The 15312-nt window shown below is 33.5% G+C and overlaps 1 protein-coding gene across 2 annotated transcripts; it reads right to left on the bottom strand.

The window, feature by feature from the left end:
* Window positions 1–652: 652 nt before the first annotated feature.
* Window positions 653–15312, bottom strand: LOC110638337 (mediator of RNA polymerase II transcription subunit 25-like). Of its 2 annotated transcripts, none has more exons than XM_058140299.1 (8): window positions 15074–15312; window positions 14219–14508; window positions 13133–13186; window positions 12946–12974; window positions 3482–3550; window positions 3295–3379; window positions 1676–1762; window positions 653–1492 (listed from the first exon to the last, which is right to left on the bottom strand). In XM_058140299.1, the coding sequence occupies exons 2-8, from the start codon at window positions 14498–14500 to the stop codon at window positions 872–874; spliced, it is 1227 nt and encodes a 408-aa protein (XP_057996282.1). In that variant the 5' UTR covers window positions 14501–14508; window positions 15074–15312; the 3' UTR covers window positions 653–871. The 2 variants fall into 2 exon arrangements, with proteins under 2 accessions (XP_057996282.1, XP_057996281.1); XM_058140298.1 differs by having other exon boundaries at window positions 14219–14511; window positions 15074–15311.

The following is a 15312-nucleotide window of genomic DNA, read 5'->3' as shown; positions in this document are numbered from 1 at the left end:
AAAATAAAATAAAAAAAATCCAAAATTTTACACCTACATAATGTAAAATATATTAAATTATAGTTTTGGCTTCTTTAATTTCAAAATTTTTGCACTTAAATAATGAAAAATAAATTAAATTATAATTTGAGCTGCCTCCTCTTTTATGTGAAAAACTCTACTAAGTTAATATTTAGTTTGACGGTCGATATCCTGCAAGAAGATTTTTTTTTTTTTTTTTATATACATAAGTTTGTCCTTAGTATTTATAAATACTTTTACACATATTTATATAAGATTGGAATAAATATATAAATTTATCATATAAATAATTTGATTTATTTTATATGATTTAACACTAATATATCTTTCATGTTATACTTAAACATTTCATATATGTAATTAAATACATAAAAATTAGTATATGTTTGCCATTCACTAATTAAAAGATTGCTTAATATAAAGGAATAATAACCATTCAGTGCTTATATTCAGTTCAAGAGAAGCCCCCTGACTTAAGAAGTCCCATCTTTTAATCCCAATGATTACTGAGTTGCAAAGCTGCATAAAGATGAATGTTATAGACAATTTCATTCATGGTACCTAAGTTATCAGAATTTCTCCATATTAAGTTAGAGACCAAATAACTAAACAAAAGATAAAAGACAGATCATAAGCACAAGGTGTTTGCTGATAAATAGAAAGGAAGGCCAGATTCGATAATATCATTATTTTACATACCATAAATAGATTTTAAACCCCTGTTGATAAAATTACTTGTCTAAGAGATCCAACAGGTCAATATAATTGCTCAGGTGTTTTTATTTATTTATTTTTTTTTTAATTTTTTTTAACACTGATGTATTATGCTCCCAATTAATTGATTTTCTTTTTAACTCATAAAGCCACCTCCAGGCATGTTTGTTGGCCCTTGTGATGAAACTTGTCCCTGAGAAACTAATTGTGACCGTCCTGGACCTTGAACGTATGCCTGACCCATTCCCGTCCCAACCAATTGTTGCTGCTGTGGAACTTGCTGCTGCAACTGCAGAAGCTGCAGTTGCTGCTGCAACTGCAGAAGCTGCTGCTGCTGCTGCTGCAACGGCTGAAGCTGCTGCTGCTGCTGCTGTTGAAGCTGTTGTTGTTGTTGTTGAAGCTGTGAGAGTTGTTGCTGTTGCTGCAATTGGGGATGCTGTTGCTGCTGCAGTAGCTGTGGAAGTTGCTGCTGCTGCTGTAGCTGTGGAAGTTGTTGTTGCTGTTGCAGCTGTGGAAGCTGTTGCGGCTGTAGCTGTGGATGCTGCTGCGGTGGCATCTGCTGGTGATGCTGCTGCTGCATTTGTGGAAGTTGCTGCTGCTGCTGTAGCTGTGGAAGTTGTTGTTGCTGTTGCAGCTGTGGAAGCTGTTGCTGCTGTAGCTGTGGATGCTGCTGCGGTGGCATCTGCTGGTGATGCTGCTGCTGCATTTGTTGCTGCTGACTGGATATTTGAGGCTTAAACACAACCATATCCAGGTTCTACATAATTATTAGGTAAATTAAAATTCGTATTCACTAGCTACATATTTTTGCATGCTCATTATACCTAATAACAATGAAGCACACTGAAAGAAAAAGCTCCTAATATAGGCTGTAGCTTCTGTAAATTTTAGAAGAACTTATCAATCCTGCAGATATAGGAAAAGGTGTAGAACATCTTACCCCCGGAAAGAGCATCCCTATCAAGCGGCAGGCTTTGTCTGAAACAGAAAGCAGTAATGTCTGTGATGGCAATTGGATGACTGCACACTTGGGAAATTAAGATTGACATTAAACACAAGAAAATTCCAGTAAATAAATATAAAGTCCATGTTTTCACACCAAACAGGAAACAAGATTGAAATAACGAAAACTAGATAAAAGGGTCATGAAACAATTGCTGGAACTTGAGTATTAGTTTCACAAGGTTCTTATTTTCTTTTTCTTAGAACCTGGGCAGTATCAATACATCCTGGCCTTTGATTTGTATGCAACTTGCCAAAAATTTGGAAATAACAAATTCAGACCACGACTTCCATAGTGAGTTGCAAAATTGAATTACTACAAGAAGTCCAAAACAAGCCTGAAGGGGATTGATTGCAATAAAGGAAGTTGTGGACACAATTTATTTATGAGGTTTTGGCCAAATTTGCAAAGAGCATCCAAGTTTAGGATTTATGTGATGATTTACCTTAAGTAATTTTAACTCTAAAGTAATAACAGAAGTATATGCAATAGTGTATTATAAGAATAATCGGCTCCTCTTATTTAGCTCAACTAACTAGATAAACAGGTTTTCAACCATCGAAAACTAGGCAAAGGATGCCCCTATATCCCCAGGATTCTCAATTCATCCCGTGCTAGAATATAACAGCAGCAATTTTCATGCTTGTCTGAGTATTCACCCTATAAAGTAGCACACAAAAAATTTAACCCAGCAAGGAACCCTAGTTGAAAAATAAAGCAAAAATGCAGAAATTATCAGAACAAGACAGCAGATTATGCCTTTGCATTAACTTACTCATCTTGATCACCCTAGACACACTCATAAGCTTGCACAATTCTGGATTGGGCTTGACATAAACTGAAGCCCAGCTCTACAAATAGCCTAGTGGAGCAGGCTTAGGCTTTTGCCCTGGCCCCATATATTTTATTATAACTTAATTATTTTATTGTAACATCACACAGTCAAGTGAGCCGGACCAAAGTTCAAAGTCCCAAGTCCATACCCCAAAAAAATGATAGGCAAGGTGCAACCTGCCAAGGGAAAAATTCCTTTGTCCAAGCCTCATTATTTTGCAAGTCCCACAAGATGAGTTCTCAAGCCTTACCAGTTCTCCCCATCCTGTACAAGACTAACAAACACTTTTCAAAGACAAATAAAAAAGGAAAAGAGGATGAGAAGAAGGTGGAGAAAGGCACTCATGGCCATTACAACCATTACTGGAACATAAGAGTAAAGAATTTGAGACAATTCCCTAATACCATGCTCCACTGATCTAGTTATTTATAAACACTAATATCATACAAAATGCATCCATTATTAATATTGTTATCCTTCGCTTCCAATTCACTATAACAATTAAGTCTTTAGTGGAATTGTAATAAGCAAAACAGAACATTAGAATTCCAAATTCTTTCATGAAAATCATACACCTAAAGTTAATGATGATTGTAGAGGGACTAGTGAAGCATGGCTTCAAACAACTGTAAAAAAATGAGAAAATATAATAATCTAAGAAGTTAGGCTATATGCCAAGCCCAGGAGGGGTAAAAGAGATCTAAGCACTCGGGCAACTTACAAGCTTCTTTTCTTGCAGTTGTCCAAGAAATCCATGCTGATTCATTGCCTGAAATACTAGAAAATCAGCCTTTCCAACATACTGCCTATATAAATAAAAGAATATCAGAATGGATCAGAAATACAACAAATCTAGATTGACACAATTGAATAAAGAAATGCAAGACAGACAGGAATACAGTGATTACTTGTTGTTCATGTGGTCCTGAGATATAAGCCGAACTATTTGCATTGTTGGTGGCCAGTTTGAAGCAAGCCTGAGAAGCGCACCAGAGAACTCATCAACCATTTGAATATTTATTTCTCCCGTGTACATGGGTTTGCATATTGTGCGAGCTTGCCGCAAAGGAATTCAAAACAGTTAAGACAAGCATGAAGGTGAAGGGATACACAAACATAACCCAATACAGAATGAACCTTGCCACTCTGTTCATTATGGTGTACAGAAGGAAGATGAATGGTAGGTTTGAAAGGATTCTGCACTTGTGACTTTTGATTGGAGGTCATACACAATAAGGTCATCCACTATAAGTTGAGTGTTGTACCTAGTTGTAATAGTATTTGCTAACAATAATTATTATAATAATAAAGGTGTACTATGAAGCTATAAAGTGGTCAAAATCGAGTCTATCAACCTCATGTAACACAGGTCATATAGACACTTAAAACATCAAAGAATTTTGAGGACTTCTATTTGAACAGTTCATAGGAAGCTTGAGATCAAGAACAATAAATAATTTATCTCTTCAAGTCTGCTTCAATCTTAATGTTGTTGAGTCAGCCTCCATTCTACTCAATTATCATCACATTCTAAATCCTTCCTGAGTATTTCACCCCATGTCAGCTATATACCTCCTGTTGTCTTCACTCCAATAACTTGGATGTTCCCATTTCCCAATATCTTGTATTGGTGGATCCACCAATCTATGTTGGATGCAGGCAAACTATCTTTATTGCTCCTCACTCAACTCATCCTCAATGTGTGCCACTTCCACCTAACTATAAATAAAATCTTTTATTGCATTTCCACAGATCCATCTTAGCACACTCACATCCACCATATTCACATTCCTTTACCACCCAACTTTCAATGCAAAGCGTCATAAATAGTAAAATTGTAAAATCAGTTTTTATGATAATAAGACACCCACTGCACTAATTATCTATTATCAATCAGTTTAAAAAATTATAGGAAGTCACTGAGCAGTTTAATGGAACATGGCATTAGGATGCTAAACCTTCAACACACGATCACTGTTGCAGTATTGAGATTTTTTTAGAAGAAATGAAGATCATTTTTTTTTTCCATTTTGTAATCCTTAAATTATGTTGTCAACCTTGGTAGGTGCAAGTGTATGCCTTTCCTTGATTTAAGGAGATTGATTAGAAAGAAGTAAGTTGAAACTTGTTGTAGTAACTATGGACTATGCTTTTGTACTACTTTTGCTGCTATATAAGCAGCCTAATCTAATGAAATGTGTGTGTTAATTCTGCAATTTTAATTGTATGTTGTGTAAGGTAAAGAACCTCTGTTTTCTTTGTGAGTTTACTATGACAAAATCCAACAAATGGTATTAGAAGAAAATCCAACAAATGGTATTAAAGCTTCCATCTTAAGGGGCCTGTGTCTATCTTTGTGAGTTTTTTAAGAGAGATTTGAGAGTTATTTAACAAGAAAAAAAATTGAGAGGTTATCTACAAAATGCCTTTTTACAGGTGAGAATTATGATTTTTGGACTGTAAAAATGACAATATTTTTTAGAGCTCATGACTTGTGGGATGTAGTAGACACTGGAAGAGATCCAACACCTTTGCCACCAAATCCAACCTTGGCGCAAATCAAATATCATAGTGATGAATGTGCCAAGAAACACAAGGCTTTAACTTTCATTCATCAAGCTGTTTCAGATTCTATCTTTCCAAGAATAGTTGATGCCCAACAGCCAACGGCTTGGGACAAGCTTAAAAAGAGTTCCAAAGGAGTGAGAGGGTGAGATCACTGATTGCTCACCCTTAAAAGAGAATTCGAGATGCTCAAAATGAAGGATGATGAATCTATCAAAAACTTCTGCCAAACTAATGGAAATTGTGAATCAAATAAGGCTTTTTAGAGAAGATTTTCCAGATGGAAAAGTTGTGGAGGAGATTATGATTTCTTTGCCAAACAAGTTTGAAGCAAAAATTTGTGCAATTGAAGAGTCATGTGACTTAAAGAGACTCAGAATTGCAGAGTTAATTAGCAAACTTCAAGCTCAAGAGCAAAAAACTTCAATAAGAAATGAAGAAGTTACTGAAGGAGCCTTCAAAGCTTTCCAAGCCAAGAACAAAGGAAAAGCTTCATCAAGCACAAAGGAGAATGAAGCTGAAAATAGATATGGTAGCAGGAAAAAAAATTTTCTACCTTGTGGCACTCGTGGGAAGACAGATCATAGTGAAGATAAATGCTAGAAAAGGGCTCAATGCAATTTTTGCAAGAAGCAAGGTCACATTGAAAGATTTTGCAAAGCAAAGCAAAATCAATCTCAACAACAACATGCTCAACTAAGAATCTTTATTTTTTGCATCTCAAGTTTGTAAGTCACCAGAGAAGTATATTTGGAATGTTGACAATGGTTGTATAAATCACATGGCCAATGATGCAAGTTTTTTCAACTTTTTGGATAGATCTATCAAGATTAAAGTGAGAATGGAAAATGGAGAAATTGTAGAAGCTGAAGGAAGAGGTTCAATTTCACTTTAGACAAAGAAATGTATGAAGCTCATTTCTGATGTATTGTTTATTCCAAAACTTGATCAAAATCTTCTTAGTGTTGCACAAATGATAAAGAAGGGATATTATGTGGTATTTAAAAGGGATTTGTGTTCCATTTATGACTCACATGACTATAAGGTTGCTGAAGCAAGATTAGAGAATAATAGCTTTATTTTAAATTTGAAATCTGATGTATTTAGTGCTGAAGCTAAAGAAATACCTAATTGTGATAAAGGTGAAAATGAAAAGAAAATTTCAGTACATAAAAGTCATTCTGCAGGTGTTGAAACAAAAGAAGGACAATGCAAAGTAGTTGTTTCTTATGCTATTTTTGATGTTAAAGGCTCAAAATTAAATGTTTGCTGCAATGGAATAAAGGAGAGTTCAAGAAGGTTAAACCAGCAATAAAATTTCCAAATGACAAGGGTAGAAGAATGATTGCTGCCTCAAAAGCAAATCAAGTCATTTGGTCCAAGAAGAATTTAGCAAAGCAACTTGAGCTTTCTTATGCTTCCAGCAGCAAAAATTATTTTGTTTTAGTTGCAAGAAGTCATACAAAGCATAGGAGAATTAAGCAAGAGAAGTATCATCCAATTGAAGAGGCTGAGAAGAATTGTGTTGTGGAGCTGGTTTCTTACAAAATAAACGATCTAAATCCAAATTTAAAGAGTTAAAAGTAAAGTTTTGAGTCTTCAAGAAAAATCTCAAGGAGGAGTGTTGCACTATTGAGATTTTTCTAAAAGATATGAAGATCATTTTTTTTTTTTTTTACATTTTGTAATCCTTAAATTCTGCTGTCAAACTTAATAGGTGCAAGTGTATGTCTTTCCTTGATTTAAGGAGATTGATTAAAAAGAAGTAAGTTGAAACTTGTTGTAGTAACTATGGACCATGCTTTTTGTACTACTTTTGTTGTTATATAAGCAGCCTAGTCTAATGAAATGTGTGTTAATTCTATAATTTTAATCTTGTGTTGTGTGAGGTAGAGAACCTCTATTTTCTTTGTGAGTTTACTGTGAGAAAATCCAACAATCACAACTTACGCTGCAGGAAATAGATCATAACATTTACAATAATTCAAAACCTGAGAAAATAGTACATTATCCTTCAGTTAGGTTTATCTGGCTGCCCACCATAATTGTACCTAATTGGCACGTAACAACTAGTCATCTTTTATATAGCTACAAAGTTTAAATAAATAGTTCTACCATAATCAGTAGTTTTATCTAGAGAAAAAACTAGTTTGATTTTGTTTAGCAAATGGTTTAATTTTAGCAACATTAATATATATAATATGATTGGTTTTATTTCAGCATAGCATGGGGTTTAAGGTATTCTCAAACCTAAACATAGGAAGGTCATTATTCATAGAGACGACACATCCCTAAAATCTACATTACGTGGGCCCTTCATTTAACACTGAAATACTAATGTCTGACACTTGGATATGAAGAAGGGTATGGATGCTGGACACACCAAAATGTTGGAAAATATTCTGAAACATGAGTCTGATGCTTGGACACCAACCCACTCTCAATGTTCCAGGATAAAACTCACATCTCGCCGACAACTTCAAGCAAATTCTATGTTAAATTTTCTTAAAACTAAACCTGGTTTTAAATATGGTCTTGTCCACAATCATGAGTTATATGAATGTTTTGCAACTGATCCAGGGCTTATTTTTTTGGGCGTGTTCCAAAATAGTCCAAACACGTCCCTAAATGTGCTAACACATTTTAACTTGCTATTTTGTAAAAGTACAACTGCAGATTTAGTTTTAGATGCTTTCCTATTTCAATTAGGAAATGTTTCTAATTTTCCTATTTTATTTAGGATTAGTTAGGATTCGATTTGATTTCCCGTCCTAGAGATTTGAATCTATTAGTGAATATGAATCTACTGATTCTGTTGATTTTTTTTTTTTCTAGAGGGTTGTTAGAGCCTATAGTCTCAAATTTTAGGGTATGTTTGGCATGGTTTCAAATCATGGTCGCGATCGCATTCATGGTCACAGTCGCAGGTAACGAAAATAGGCCTATAACGGCCGTAGCATAATAGTAACAGCTTGGCCCCATCCAAATTTTTTTGAAAAATTCACAAAGTTCATAAAATAACTAGATGTAAATAAAACTAAGTTACACAACTATATAACAAACACAAATACATCAACTACAGACATTAAATTTATCATGTTTAGACATCATTAGTATTAAACAATTTATAACTAAAGTAGAGATATTTAATGATGATCTTACTATGGTTTCAAATGACGGCCGTTACATAACCTAACGACCATTATTTATAGGTTTTGGGAGGGTCCCTAATGCGATACACCATTATTTATTGGCAAATCTAGAGTTGCAAATTAAATAGCCATTACGACCATTATGTAATAGTAACGACCGTTATTTCATCAAGTTATGCGATGGCAATGGCCTGATGCAATCACATGGAAACAGTGTTATTTTGTTTCTCTTTTCTTTATTGCGTATTCTCTCTTTCACAGCTACTATATCTCTCATATTCTCTCAAATTTTTACCCAAATTTCTCCTTTCTTCAACAAATTCTCTCATTATTTGCCACGCTAAGATCATCATTAAATATCTCTATTCTATCTATAAATTGTTAATACTAATGATGTCTAAACATGATAAATTTAATATCGTTATTTGATATATTTTTGCTTATTATATGGTTCTGTATTTTAATTTTACTTATATCTACCAATATATAGTCATTTTATGAATTTTGTAAATTTTTCAAAAAAATTTGTATAGCGCCAAACTGTTACTATTACGTTATGGCCATTACAAGCCTGTTTCCATCACTCATGATTGCGACCGTGAACACAACTGCGATTTGAAATCATGGATCTTAGCTTAGCAAACAATAAGGGAGAGAATTTGTAGAATAAAAGAGAAATTTGAGTGAAAATTTGATAGAATATGAGAGATATAGTAGCTGTGGAAAGAGAATACACAAACAAAGAAAAGAGATGCAAAATAACATTGTTTCCATATGATTGCAGTAGGCCATAACAACCATTACTAATACGTAACAGTTATAATGGCCATTACACCTACAACTTCAGATTTGCAGATTTGCCTGTAAATAGCAATATATCGTGTAACAGACCCTCCCAAAACCTGTAAATAACGGCTATTGTGTGACATAATGGTTGTTATTTGAAACCATGATGCTTGGTAATGCATGTGTTTTCTTGTTTTTTATTTTACTAAAACCAAAAATAGTTTTTACTTGATGTTGACAAGTTTTGATAAACAACTTTTAAACCGTCATCTCCTACTTTTTTTTTTCTCATCTCACATATACTATAAACGGTACCGTTTACTTCATCTTCTTTATGTTTGAAAAAACATTAAGTATTCGCTGCTTTGTTCCTTTCATCTCATCAAGATCTATCATCAAGTATTCTTATGTTCTAGGGAAACATACATATTGATAGATTTCCATTTAGATCACTGAAACCAAGAAAAATATATGCTATAAATTTCTAGTTATGAAAGTGAAAGAGTGTGATTGGGTAATGAAGTTGTAATCATATCATATTTTAAATTGTGATCATGGCCGCAAGTAATGGCAATTGGCCTGTAACGGCTGTAACATAACAGTAACAGTAGCAACCTTTCGTAATTCAAATTTTTTTGAAAAATTTGCAAATTTTATGACATGCATACATATTCAAAGATATAATTAAAACTAAGATATACAACTAAATAATAAGTATAAATATATTAAATAAAGACATTAAGTTCATTATTTTTATACATCATTAATATATCCATTAAATTCTTTGATATTATTAATATATCCATTATTTTTATTTAGTATGAACTAATTAGTCATTAATATATTTATTAAATTCTTTAATATTATTTTCTAATTATTTATGTATTTACCTAAAAGTGATTAGAAAAAGTTTTAAGAATTAGAGAAAATAAACAATAACTCATTTTTTGATGCTCTTAAACTCAAAACTTTGTAGAGGATTGAAGTTGAAGGTCCTCACTTCAGTAGATTTGATTGTGGCTGAAGATAAGAAAAGAAAAAAAAGAGAGAGAGAATGTTGAGTTTGAGAATTGAGAGAAAATGGCCGAGACTTGAGACTTAAGAGAAAGTTAAGACTTTAAGTGACAGTAAATGGCTATTAAATGGCAAGTGAAAATTGAAAATAAAGAGAGAAAAAGAGAGAATATATGCCATTTAACATAATAATTGAATAAGTTAAAGAGAAAGAATCCCTCTACAACAGATCAATTTCACTTTCACATGAATGGAGCCAGCCATGGAGATGAAGTAGATATGAAATAGAGCTGCAAATGCAAAGTAAGTCAGGTAATAGTGTTACGTAATGGCCGGTAACGGTTACATAATAGCCGTAATGGACGTGACAGCTATAATTTTTAAAACCTGTAATTTAACAGGTGTAACAATCATGGCAGCCCAAAAAACCTATAAATGATGGCCGTTTTTTGAAACCATGAATCACACAGAGAAATATTTGGGAAGATGAAAGTGACAGAGTGTGATTGGGTAATGAAGTTGTAATCACAGAGAGAAATATTTGGGAAGAGTGAAGAATTTGATTGAAAGGCAGAAACTAAAAACTTCAAAGAAAAACCATGATTTTGATGTTTTACTTTTTCCTATTTCATTTTTGAAATGATTCTATAAAAGTGATCACAAAAATAAATGAAACAATTTGGACGAACAAGTTTTACCAAAAACAAAAAAACAATAATGTCAAACGCAACCTTAATATTCCACTTCATTTTTTATAGTGAAAAGTGCAAATAAAACCATCCTTAGCTATTTTTTATTCCACTAGCCATTCTTTTTCCTCTCCTTCTTTCGTTTTATTTCTCTTTTCTTTTTCCTTTTTGTTAATATACTTCTCTAATTATAGTTGTCAAATTATGACATTATATTGACCTTTTAATTTAATTCACTATTCTTTTTTATTGTTTAATTATTGTTCAAATTTAAATGGGATTTTCACTATGTGCACAATGATAATCATTGTCTACAATTCAAGAATTCATATTTTATAACATAAAAACACATGATATAAAAGTATCCTTCTCATTAACTAAATGACAATTCTATATTTATCAACATATGTCATTGTATTTTTTTTTTTTAACTTACTTTTAGAACATATATCATTTTTAATTAATTTTAAGAATTTTTATCGAATCTTAATTTAATTCCATTCTCGATTCATAAAATAAAGATTTTGATTCTCGATTTGACAACTATGGTTATTTATATTTCCTACTTTATCTAGGATTAAAATTTTCCTATTTTATCTAGATTTCCTACTATGTTTTAAATTATCTAAACTTCTGAGAAAATAGATTTATTTTCCTATTAGGTGTTGGTGATTAAATCCCTGTAAATAGCACAATATAGTATATTCTATGTATTTTCAGTTTTTGAATTTTGATTAATAAAATTCTATTGAGAATTTCTCCCTAATACTTTGAGTATTGTGAGTGTGTGTTCTTTGTGAGATTCAAACTACATTAGGTGGTATTAGGATGGGAAAATCGCCCCCATCAAGATGGCTTACCTTGATGGAGGAGGCGATTATATTAGTTCTGCGATGCTGATTAGGAACTAAAGCCATTTATCATAGGAACAAAATGTTGTGACGAAGGAAGCGACATTTAGAGCAATAGATGAATCTCAGATTCGAGCATATAAAGAGACGCTTTGAAATAGATGCTTCGAAGAAATTGCAGATCATCTTGGTGCTTTTGGAATTGAAACAAATTGTAATTGGGTTGATAAAAGAAGGCGAGGAGATGGTGATTCTCGTGGTGACCCTATTTATCAATCAATTCCTCGCTCATGGGCAATATTATCTATAATAAAGATTTGGAGGAAGAAGATAACTATAAGCCCATCCGGTTCATTAAAAATCAACAAGATGGTGGTGACAGGAGAAGACACACACATGGGAAGGGAAAGGACTAGTCTCAGACATGATTTATGATGAAATATTTGCTAAAACAAGAATTTATGCCTTTATATTTTGAGCAAATTTTATTCCAAGAGAACAACATTGTCAATAGGAGGTCCAACCAAGCTCTTAGCGCTTGAAAACGAAAAAGTAAAGAACAAAGGACCTTCTAACTCAACAAAGCAACTTGAAGTGGAGAGCCTAAGCTTGAAGAATTTGAATTAGAAACTTTAATCAAATTATCTTTTGCTATGGTTACGTATGAATGGCTTAAGGGAATAGAAAACATCACGCTTTTGGAGACTCCATTGGAAGTTGAAGAAATACCATCTATGGAGACAATATTGGAAGTAGGAGAAAACAAGTCATGAAAATGTGATTATTTTGCGTAATTGATAATCGAAAAAAAATTTACAATGTGATTATTTTGTGGTTATTTTATTGTTATGTAATTATAGAATTGTTGATTATATTAAAATATATTTTAATCAATAAAAATAACTTTTTAGTATAAAATTTCAATTAAAAATGAATTAAAATATATTTTATATTATAAATATATTTTATGCTATAAATAAAAAAATATTCAAATATAAAATTTAAATTAATAGACTATTTTATTAATTAAATAAAACTTTAGGAAGCATATTTTAATTTACTATTATTTTCTCAAATTTAATTTAGTCATTTTGACTACCATTGTGACAACTAATTAAGGTTTGGCTATAAAACACAAAATCAAGTTTTGGCAACAATCAAGAAAAGTCTAAAAGTTTTAGATCTTTTGTCCAATAAGCCTAACTAATATATTGGTCTCAACAATGAAAATCTAAGTTGTAAAAGCAACTTTAAGAACAGAAATTTCTATACAAGTCCATTTTTAGTAGAAGTAATTTTATAATTCCAAACTTACGTCTCAGAAGCCGAAGCACTCCTGTAACCCTGTAACAAATAAATCAGGCATAAGGTTCGTGCATAAAGAAAAGAAATGCTGGAGTACATGGAATGGTAACAATGAAGAAGTAATAAAGCAGTACTATGCAATAACTACAATCATAACGAGGCATATTATGAATATTTATCAGGTGTTTCAGACATACTTCCAATTTGGTGATAAAGACAGGCTGTCCTTGACGCTGCCCAGACAAATTTCCCTGCATGAAAGTTCATTGTTAAGTATTTCACTAGTACAATACTTTGCAGTGATGAAGAGCAATTAGGCTCAAAATCCTCACCAATGATTGATGAAAATTTTTGACAGGAAATTACAAACAACAATACAAACCTGAGACTAGAAGACACTGTTCAACACATGGTCAAATTGGCCCATTGCATTTTAGGTCATTTTAGCTTTTACTAACCCAGGGGAGTTTTGAAGGCACTATTACCAAGGAAAATGTGTACTAATAGGTTCTGATTGGGAACAATTAATGAGGACTATAATCTGTGAGAAATCACCAAGTGCCTATGTAATTTTGAGTAAGATCAGTTGGGGAAAGGAGAAAAGCAAAGGCTGTATATGAATGTCATCAACTTGATGAAGAAGGTTATTCTAAATGGAGCATTAGCAATTTCTCCCATAAAGGTCAAGGATGTCTTGGTATTTCCAAAAGAATGCAAGTCAGTATTAACAGGAATGCAGAAGGGATTATACTAATCTTAAAGAGGCATAGTGTTGTTTTTTTTTTTTTTTTTTTTTCACATAGGACTGAGTTCACTCCTTATTCTAAAAATGTAAAACTTATAGATTTTTTTTTTTGGGGCAGGGGGGGGGGGGGGGGGGGCGGGCGCGCGGGGGTGGTGAGGGGTGAGAGGGAATGATGGGGGAGGAAGGGTTTGATAAGTTCCAATACAAGGTGCAATCCTAACTCTCCCACCCCTTCTCCACCTGACCAGAAGCTCAGGACAGCTTAGTAGGTTGCCTGCAGATTATTTTGTTTAACATATGTGAGCAAACAAAATTTGTTAGATACTGTATGACAAAGTATAAGAGAAAGATATTAGGTGGCATGCCCAAAGTCAATAGTCTACCATAGTAAGAAAGTGAGAACTTTTTGAAATACGGGGGATTAAACATGCCAAAAAGCCTGACACCATCCTTGATTTGAGGATAAAAAATTGGAACACTGCCATCAGAATGCTGCAAATCCATCGTAAATCTTTAACAAAATTGCATCTTGACTTACCTCCCAGACTTTGACATATTTGGATTGTGCTGGTTGCACAGCACTTGTTGTCTGCTGTGACAATGGCATATTAGCTGCTGAGTTGTTATTCACACCAAGAGACTGCATCCCACTTTGTGCTTGTTGAGGCATTCCTGGAGTTGGAATCATGGTGCTGCTTCCAGAAGAGACACCCGATGGACCAAGACCACTCATCACATTCTGATTCGTGCCATTTCCACTTTGCACCATTTGTGCCCCTGAAAGATTTCCTTGGCTCATGCCTGGTACCGATGGACCCATGCTAACACCTCCTTGAAGGTTACCCAAGGGTTGTGAAATTCCAAGATTTGAGTTTCCAGATATGTTAGAAGTTGCAGAAGTGAATGAACCAAGACCAGAGTTTGATGCAAATATAACCTAAATGCCTTAGAAAAATACTCATTCCATGGTTTATATAGTCAACATATCATCTTGCAGTATAAATTTCAGAGGAAAGCCCATTCAATTTCTTAAATATTGCTGAAAATATGATAGGATGCTTGATGGTATTTCTTTCAATGTCAACGGCTCAAAATTTAATGGATAACAAGCTGACAGCCTCCGCAACTAGAACAGCCAATCCTATGTCTCAAGTCACAAAGACCAAAGTATGTATTCAGCAGCTAGATGCTCTATTTTTAAGGCTACTGACTAAACAAAGTTCAAGTTTACAACAATAGTGCATGATGAGAATGCTAATTATTGAAGTTTTTTTCCCATTATTTCTTATACAAAATCAAGGAAGGTGATGTGTTTGAGAAAAGAAAATGAACAAATCATGCAAAGAGTCGATCAAAATAATAATTGAGAAGTAGATACAATTGCATAAACAACCTGATGCAGCTGGCCCTGCAGCAGAAGTAACTGAAGCGACGTCCGCTTTTACAGGACTCTGATTAGAAGGTAGATTTGCAACTCCAGGACGACTTAAAGAAGCACGCGCCTCCACGAAGTTCTCAGAGATCAGAACAAGAAAATGAGGATTTTTAACATTGTCAACTATTGGATCTGCTGCTCGGATGTTCCCTTTTCCCTACATTAAAAAAAGTGATGCATCGTTAGGACGCCTAGTC

The sequence above is a fragment of the Hevea brasiliensis genome, chromosome 17, assembly GCF_030052815.1.
Source record: "Hevea brasiliensis isolate MT/VB/25A 57/8 chromosome 17, ASM3005281v1, whole genome shotgun sequence".
NCBI lineage: Eukaryota > Viridiplantae > Streptophyta > Magnoliopsida > Malpighiales > Euphorbiaceae > Hevea > Hevea brasiliensis.
Note: the sequence above shows the minus strand (reverse complement) of the source record. Positions and strands in the feature narration are given on the sequence as shown.

Bases quoted from the DNA above. Each gene is read 5' to 3' on its own strand.
- LOC110638337 (XM_058140299.1), bottom strand. From the start codon at position 14,500: ATGGGTCCATCGGTACCAGGCATGAGCCAAGGAAATCTTTCAGGGGCA. The intron at 1,763-3,294 runs GTAAGTTGCCCG...TAATTTCCCAAG, and splicing joins AACTGCAAGAAAAGAAGCTT to TGTGCAGTCATCCAATTGCC. The intron at 1,493-1,675 runs GTAAGATGTTCT...ATAATTATGTAG, and splicing joins TAGGGATGCTCTTTCCGGGG to AACCTGGATATGGTTGTGTT.